This window comes from Mustela erminea, chromosome 10 (genome assembly GCF_009829155.1).
Source record: "Mustela erminea isolate mMusErm1 chromosome 10, mMusErm1.Pri, whole genome shotgun sequence".
NCBI lineage: Eukaryota > Metazoa > Chordata > Mammalia > Carnivora > Mustelidae > Mustela > Mustela erminea.
Window position 1 is genome coordinate 11,238,576 of NC_045623.1, and position 8,884 is coordinate 11,247,459.

The 8,884-nt window shown below is 38.4% G+C and overlaps 1 protein-coding gene across 4 annotated transcripts in view; it reads left to right on the plus strand.

Moving 5' to 3' along the window:
- Positions 1-8,884, plus strand: part of TSPAN2 (tetraspanin 2) — a 61,759-nt gene extending 52,875 nt beyond the window's left edge. For 2 of the 4 annotated variants that reach the window (XM_032301822.1, XM_032301823.1), the window contains exons 7-8: positions 4,239-4,322; positions 7,112-8,884. In XM_032301822.1, the coding sequence (XP_032157713.1) occupies positions 4,239-4,322; positions 7,112-7,177 (150 nt within the window). In that variant the 3' untranslated portion in view covers positions 7,178-8,884. The remainder of the gene's footprint in view (positions 1-4,238; positions 4,323-7,111) is intronic. The other 2 variants (XM_032301824.1, XM_032301825.1) reach the window with 1 other exon arrangement.

Genomic DNA, 8,884 nt, shown 5'->3' on the forward strand with positions numbered 1-8,884 from the left:
ACTGAATACTAACAGTGAAATTGAGTCAGTACTTTAAAAACTCCAAAAAACCCCCACAAAAATCTAGTACCAGATGGCTTCACAAGCAAATTCTACCAAACATTTAAAAAGTCAATACCTATTCTTCTTGAATTATTCCCAAAAAACAGAAAAGGAAAGAAAACTTCCAAATTCATTCTATGAAGTCAACATTACCCTGATACCAAAACCAGATGAAACACCAGCAACAAAGAGAACTTCTGGACAATATGCCTGATGAACATGGATGTAAATATTCTCGACAAAACACTGGTAAACCAAATCCAACAATACATTTAAAAAAATCACTCACCGTGATCAGCTGGCATTTATTCTCAGGTTGCTGGGGTAGTTCAGTATTCACAAATCTGCATCATATCAATAAGAGAGAGGATAAGAATCATATAATCAGAAAAAGCATTTGATAAAGTATAAAGTCTATTCATGAAAAAAAAACCCTCAACAAAGTAGGTTTAGAGGAAATATAACATAATAATGGCCATGTATGAAAAACCCACAGCTAACACACTCAATGGGGAAATACAGACCTTTCCCTTAAGGTCAGGAACAAGACAAGGATGTCTGCTCACCACTTTTATTCAAAATAGTATTGGAAGTCTAGCCACAGCAGTCAGACAGCAAGAAATAAAAGGCATCTAAATCAGTAAGAAGTAAAACACTCATTAATTGCAGATGTCATGATATTATATATAGAAAAACTTTAAAGTCTCCAACAAAAAAAACTGCTAGAACTGATAAACAAATTCAGTAAAGTCTCAGGATACAAAATCAGCACACAGAAATCTGTTGCATTTCTACACACCAAGGGGAATGCAAATCAAAACTACAATGAGATATCACCTCACACCTTTCAGTATGGCTAAAATAAACAACACAAGAAAGAACAGGTGTTGGTGAGGATGCAAAGGAAAAGGAACCCTCGTGCTCTGTCCGTGGGAATGCAAACTGCTGCAGCTACTGTGGAAAATATTATGGAGGCTTCTCAAAGAGTTAGAAATAGAACTACCTTAAGATCTAGCAATCGCACTACTGGGTATTAACCCGAAGAAAACAAGAACACTAATTCAAAGTGATTCATGCACCCTGATGTTTATTGTACCATTATCAACAATAGCCAAAATATGAAAGTAGCCCAAGTGTCCTTTGACTGAGGAATGAATAAAGAAGATACGGTGTATACACACAGACACAAACACAATGGAATATTACTAAGCCACTAAAAAGAATGAAATTTCTCCATTTGCAATGACGTGGATGGAGCTGGCGAGTATAAAGCTAAGTGAAATAAGTCAGAGAAACACAAATACCATATGATTTCACTCATGTGGAGTTTAAGAAACAAGCAAAGGGGAAAAAAATCCAAGAGACAAACCAAGAAACAGACTCTTAACTAGAGAGAACAAACTGATGATTACCACAGAGAGGGTGGTGTGGGGTTGGGTTCAACAGGTGATGGGCATTTCAGAGGGCACTTGTGATGAGCCTGGGGTAATGTATGGAAGTGTTAATTCTACACCTGAAACTGATATAACACTGTACATTAAGTAACTGGAGTTAAAATTTTAAAAGAAATTTAAAGACAAGTGAGTTAAGTATGTTCATGCCCTCTGATTCAGAAATTCCACTTTTCAATTTATTTTAAGGAAAAGAAATCAGAGATGTGGTATCATTGCAGTGTTATTCATAAGAATAGAATACTGAATTGGCCACTAATATGAAAAAATAAGGGATTTTCTAAATTATGTACTATCTTATGATGAATTATTTTAAGATCATTAAAAGTCAGTATTTCAAAGAATTTTTAAAGAAAGTAGTTTTGTAGTCATAATTTTAAGTCTAAAAAGCACATAGTTGGATATAAAGAATGAACTAAGTGTGTGTTTGTGTTTAAGAATATACCAGGGGCGCCTGGGTGACTCAGTCAGTAGAGCATCTGACTTCAGCTCAGATCATGGTCCCGAGGTCCTGGGATGAGCCCCACATTGGGCTCCCTGCTCAGCGGGGAGTCTGCTTGTCCCTCCCCCTCTCTCCCTGCACCTTCCCCCTGCTCATGCTCTCTCTCACTCTCTCTCAAATAAATAAAATCTTTAAAAAAGGAAAGAGAGAAAAGAATATACCAATAAGGGTGGCTGGCTGGCACAGTTGGTAGAGCTCTGGGGTATGAGTTCTGGGTTGTAAGTTCAAGCCCCACATTTAGAAAAATAAAATCTTATTTTTCATATTTAGAAAAATAAAATCTTAAAAAAGAAAGAATACACCAGCAGTGTTAGTGATTACCTTTAGTGTAAAAATACAAAAATGTCTTATTTTCTTTTCTTTAATAATCTGTAGTAGTTCCCCCTTATCAGCAGGGGATATGTTGCAAGACCTCAGTGGATGACTGAAACATGAATAGTACCAAACCCTATATACTGTCTTTTCTCCTATACATAATATCTAAAGTTTAACTTATAAATTAGGCACAGTAAGACATGAACAATAACAAATAATAAAATAAGCAATCATAATAATATACTGTAATAACAGTTATATGAGTGTGGTCTCTTTCTCACTTAAAATATCTTGTTATACCATACTCACCCTTGTTCTTGTGATGATGTGAAATGATAAAATGATGAGATAACTAGGTCATTGAGCTACTAATGACCTAACAATATGTTAGGAGGATCATCCGCTTCCAGACCCATGGTTCACCAGGGGTAGCAAATAGCAAAAGCAAAACCACAGATAAGGGGGAACTACTGAATTTCCCAAATTTCAACAGTAAGCAAAAATAAGCCATATTTATCTTAAAAAAAGAAGCTAGTGTGAAAGCAAGGTGGGGGGGATAGGGGCAGAGCGAGAGGAGGACAACACTAGAGAGGATTGTTTTGTTTTAGACTGAAATACACGGGCGTGACATCATACGATGAGTGGAAATGTCAGTGGAAAAGTAGAGGCTGAATGTATGGAAGACAAGAAGATAACTGACAGCACAGGCTTCCTGAGGCGATAAGAAGGAATGAGGTCTGGCTCTAGTAAAAGAGTTAACTTTCAACAGACTTTCTTTGACTTTATGAGAGAGCAGGAAGTAAGGAGCAGAGCTCCCTTGTTGACTTTGCATGCTCTCTGCCTTCAACACTGCCTGGTCCTGAATGGAGCATGTAAGTTTACAGGTGAAGGAGAAGAAGCCTGGAGGATTTACTATAGGTTTACTCCCATTTTCTCCAGTGAGAAAGCTGATATCTAGTATAGTGGTTCTCAAACTTTTATTAGAATGTATTATAATGTATTATTTTTTGTGGTCTATATCCTTTTAAGAAATCATGTATCTCCATATCTACTATATCATTCCAGTGACTGACTGATGCAATGTAGATGCTCAAGAACAGTTTGTTGAATGACTGAATGAATGCAGTATGATAGGAGACATAAGAATAGTGGTAAGGGTTTCATATAGCTTATGTGAGTGTTAAAGGGAGTTGACCAGTGACAAGTAAAAGGACCTGGGCAGCCTAAAGACAAAATTGCATACCTCTGTGCTTAAGAGGATTCCAAATAGAAACTGGAGAAACTAATAATTACAAATGGTCTGCTCTGTTCTTTGTGCAATAACCCCTTTTCTTTGAACCTGCCCTGCACACGTCTCTATGGGGCAAATGAAAGGATAGAGATCCGTGCAGCCCAGCCGTCATAGAAAAGAGTGGTCCTCTAACTGCTCACATTCAGTTTTCCTTTGTTTAATTTGAACCTGTACAGACTTCTAAGCCTCTTACTAAGTAATACCTACCTTGCATAGTAAATTGGACCAAGTATGTAAAAAGTCTTTTAAGTTATTAATGACAACACAAAAGCAAGGGACTACTATTTGGGGGATATTTTACTTATTTTTATATGCTGAAAGCAAGAAGATGCCCCAAATTTTTAAATGCTTCAGGTCCTAGAATAGCTTCCTCCAGCCAGGTTTTAGGTTCTGAAGCAGTCGTTGGCCTAAATAGGAACATTCCACCAAAAGGAGAGGATTATATTTTTTCCCCAATACACACTTTCGCTTTAAGGTTATCAGAATGGTGCTATCTAAGAGAAGTGGTTTAAATGTGAGCAGAAGCTGACACGGATTAACTTTAACAGAATGCTATACAGAAGGGGAGGGTTGCATCAGAGTGATAATTGACAGATACCATCATTTGTTATTCCTGACTTTTTTTTTTCCAAAACAGAATTGCATTGATGAAATTGAGGCCATAATCAGTGTTAAGCTCCAGCTCATCGGAATTGTTGGTATTGGGATTGCAGGTCTCACGGTGAGAAAGTTCCAGAACTTACCTTTTTTGCTTTCTAAGAAGCCTTTGCATCTTATTTGTCTTCAAGTGTGTTACGGCAGTATCTTAGGAGAGATTTCTCATAAAAGACAGATGTTGTTGACAAGACATCTTCTAAGAACAAAGCATTTGATTATCAATACTCAGTTCTCTCAAATATACCAATTTTTTTTTTTAAGATTTTATTTATTTGACAGGAAGAGAGGCAGGCAGAGAGAGAGAGGAGGAAGCAGGCTCTACATGGAGCAGAGAGCCCGATGTGGGGCTCGATCCCAGGACACTGGGATCAGGACCCGAGCTGAAGGCAGTGGCTTTAACCCACTGAGCCAGCCAGGTGCCCCTCAAATATACCAATTTTAACTTGAACCTAATTATGACCTTGAGTTTATCATTGCAATAACTTCCCACATTAAGACCAGCAAGCTTAAACTAGACAAGTGATTTCCAATTCTGGGTCTCTTCTTACTATTAGAAATTTAAAATAACCCACCAGGTAAATCTCTTTTTCACCTATGATTTGCAGAAGTAGTGTAGTGTAGTGAATAATAGTGCAAGCTCTGGCCCCCTGGTCTGGGTTCACCTCCTAGCTCCACTACTTACGAGCCCTGGGATCATGGGAAAGTTTTTTAGTTTCTCTATTCCTCAATTACCTCATTTGGAAAATGAGGATTTTAATGTACCAACCTCCTAAGATTGTTGTGAGGATGAAATGGGATAATACATATAAAGTACTTGTAGGCACTAACTCATATGAAGTGTCTGGAAAATAGCACTCAACAAATGCTAGCTCTGGACATAATCTGAGCCCTCCCAAACAAAAGGAATAACATGCAGAAGTGGGAAGCATAGTGCATCCGGGCACCTGCAGATGGCTCTGGGCCTCCACAGTACACAAGCGTGCAAGAACTGGTAGGGGCCCACAGGACATCACAGGAGCGGCAAGAGAGGACAGTGAGTAGGGTGTGAGAGTCCGCAAAACTGTGGTCTTTGTGTGCCCATTTGAGGGATTGGGCTCTATCCTTAAGGTAGAAGGAAGCCACCAAGGGATAGAAGGACCTGTGTTGCCATGTGGAGGTAAGCTGGAGGGAAGCAGGATTTGAGTCAGACTAGTAAAGTGGTGATTTCCACCGTCCAGGGTTGAGTAATAATAGCTGATGCTAAGGTAGTACTTACCCTCTAGTTCTGTATGTGGATGAATTCATGGCATCACCTAAGGTGGGGGTGAAGGGAATTGCAAGGAAAACCAAGGAATAGGCAGCTTTCCAGGACACACAAGCACTTTCCCTCTCTTCTGTATTTAGAGTGCGGCGGGATGGGGCAGCAGGTGAAATACTATACTGAGGGCCTCCCAGCCCAGGGACATCTCTCAGGCCCTCCTCACCTGCTCTGGGGCTAGCCTGCTCACTGTTCTGTGGCTTCCTGAGAACAATTTTGAGGCAGAAGATTTGAAAATGGGCTGCATAATAGAGGTACCAAAGAGACACCCCTAACAATTCCATCATCTCAAAGAGTGAGCATCGTAGAGACAGTCACCCGTACTCGTGACAGTGGCAGAACAGTGCTAAGAAAGTTCCTTTCTGAGGGGATCCCTTTAGGGTACAACCGGGACAAAGCAGGTGCTGTATCCAACCTGACAACCACACTAGCGGGAAAGGCCCTCTATTGGTCATCTTGAATCCGCACCCCCAGATCTGATCCTTTTGTAACTCCTTTCTTCTTAAGGTAAGAGTTGCAATCAGTGAGCCAGATGTCCTGAGGTGTCTCTGCCACATACTGCTACTGAGTTCTGGCAGCCAGGAGCTTAGAGCCCTGCTCCAGGCTGCTTTTACTTAAGCCTACTTTCTCCCTTCCATATAGCAGATAGTACATGGCTTTTTAAATTGAGCATTTATAGATTCTAGTCTGATGAAGGATGGATTAAGGAGAGAATCATAGGGTTATGGCACAGATTTCTTTAAACAAACATTGACAGTAGTTTATAAACATTGCACCCACTGATAACATTCTATAGGGTCTAGGAAATTGTTGGGGAAATGATTGAGAACAAGAAAGATCTCTGGACATCCTTCTATTCATACTATACCAATGGCTATTGGATTTGCCAAGTATTTGGCTTTTCAAAGAATTATCCAAGAGGCAGAAGACATCAGTAATACCATAGTTCTAACACCTTAGTTTATGCTTTGGGCAAACTATTGAGTTAAATAATGAAGCATCATTTGTACCTTAAAATGGAGCAGGAAAAATGAAAAGATGCTCTACTTTGTAATATGTGTTGCATATTACACAGTTGCATATTCACTGTTGCAAAAGTTTAGAGCTTTTCCAACAACAGGAAACTCTTTAGACCTAAGTGTAAACAACTAAGAGTTAACATGCTAATATGGAAGTCTTTAGCCAGCAACGATAATTAAGTAGTATATATAAAAATGTCACTTACAGGGACGCCTGGGTGGCTCAGTTGGTTAAGCAGCTGCCTTCGGCTCGGTCATGATCCCAGCGTCCTGGGATCGAGTCCCACATCGGGCTCCTTGCTCCGCAGGGAGCCTGCTTCTCCCTCTGACTCTGCCTGCCACTCTGCCTGTGCTCGCTCTTGCTCTCTCTCTCTCTCTCTGACAAATAAATAAATAAAATCTTTAAAAAAAAAAAGTCACTTACAGTCAGTAATTTTTGGCTTTAATTATTAGACACCCATGCAGTTTGCTTTTCTTTTTTTTTAAATCAGTTTCTGTTGTTTGAAAGTCATTAACAAGTGGTTCCTTTTGTTTCAGATCTTTGGCATGATATTCAGCATGGTGCTTTGCTGTGCAATACGAACCTCACGAGATGTGATATGAAGCTACTTCTACATGAAAATTGCAATCTAGAGCTTCCATAGAAATGTCACCGGAAGTGTCTCCTGACTCATTTTTAATATTCAAAGGACATTAGTATCTAAAATAATATGCTGTTAATTGTACATTTGCACATGTATGTATGTTTGGCTCATTACTCATTTACCCCTTGAGTGAATGCTGTGTGTGTTGACTGAGATTCATGTGTGATCTGTGTGCTTCTGGTGTATGCATTGTACATAATGAAATCTGTTTTGCTGGAAATTCCTGGTTCTTACTATATCAGAGGAATGACCTATTTGACTCTTAGAAAAAGATCATCAAATTTTGATAAACTTTAAAAACTTGGCTATTTAGAAGAAATGATAATGGATCATTTTCCCAGATTCTAGCCATAGAAAGTTAGATACAGAGAATTCAGGATTTCTGGTTAACGGAAGCAATAAGCTACAGGACTTGAGAGATCATGGTGTAGGACGCACTGACTGCATCTGAGTTAGGTGTAAGGGTTTCCTGGGATTTTTTTATATACATACTCCCCAGAACACAGTAAACCACAGTTTTAGAACTAAACATATCTGTGAGACTAAATACAGCATGGAAAATCTAATTTGAATAAGTCATACTTTCCTAGTATTTAAAAACAAAAAACTCCCTCTGGAAAGAGTGGTCACACAGACAATCATGTGCCCTATAAAAGTGAGTGTTTTTAGGACTTAAAAAAAAATTTTTAGTAACTTTTTAAGGATATTTTTTGTTCTTATATAAATACATTTAAATATTACTTTATAACTTTCTTTTTCTGACTCTGCTCTTAACTACAGCAGCCCTCACATGAGCAAAAGGGCTTTTATCTCAAACTTTTCCATGGTTCTTCAAATGTGCAGACAGAAAGACTAAAGCAAGAGCTCTGGCAGTTGCAAATAGTGGGAAAGATTATTTTTACTGGCACTGTATCTCTGAAATACCTCATAACTTGAGTTTACATATTTTCCTAATTTTTTTGTAGTTTTCTTATTCACCTAGAGAACTCTTTTTCATGGATTTTGACCTATAGTTTTTACCACTTAAGCTAAAACAAAATCCTTCCTAATTCAAATATTATATCAGAAGCATCCCTGGCCAAAGAAAGAAAGAAAGAAAGGCATCTACTAGTTGTGTGCACACAACAGAAACAAGCTAAGAAAACGAAAATAAAACCCCCAGAACAGAAATATGGTTGTTTCTGTGTAAATCTCCTTATAAAAATAAAATTTTCATATTCTTTATGGTCTTGATGCTTCAACTGAGGTAGGTAAACCCAAATTTAGAATCTAAACTGGTATCTTTGTCAATTTTTAACAACATAGTACATTTATTAGATCATAGAGAGTTTTTTAAATTACATTTTAAAAGGCCACACAAAAGTGAAAGTACTGGGGATTTTGGAAACCCACTTAAGCTCATCCTCCTGTGAGAACACAGTCTTTGGGTATGCACTAAAGGAAAGTGTGCACCCCAAGAAACTTCTACAAAACGTTTTGCTGAAAAGACCTAACCACTACAAATAGTCTCATTTGCATAGAGAACCACACTTCTGCTGCTGCTTACTTGCTACTGCTACTAACGTTGGAGGAAGCTTTTCTGGGAAAAAAGATTGGAAGCAAGCTAAAAATTTAATTGTACATGGCTACTTTACTGTGTCTATAGCTGAAGAAAAGATTATTTTAA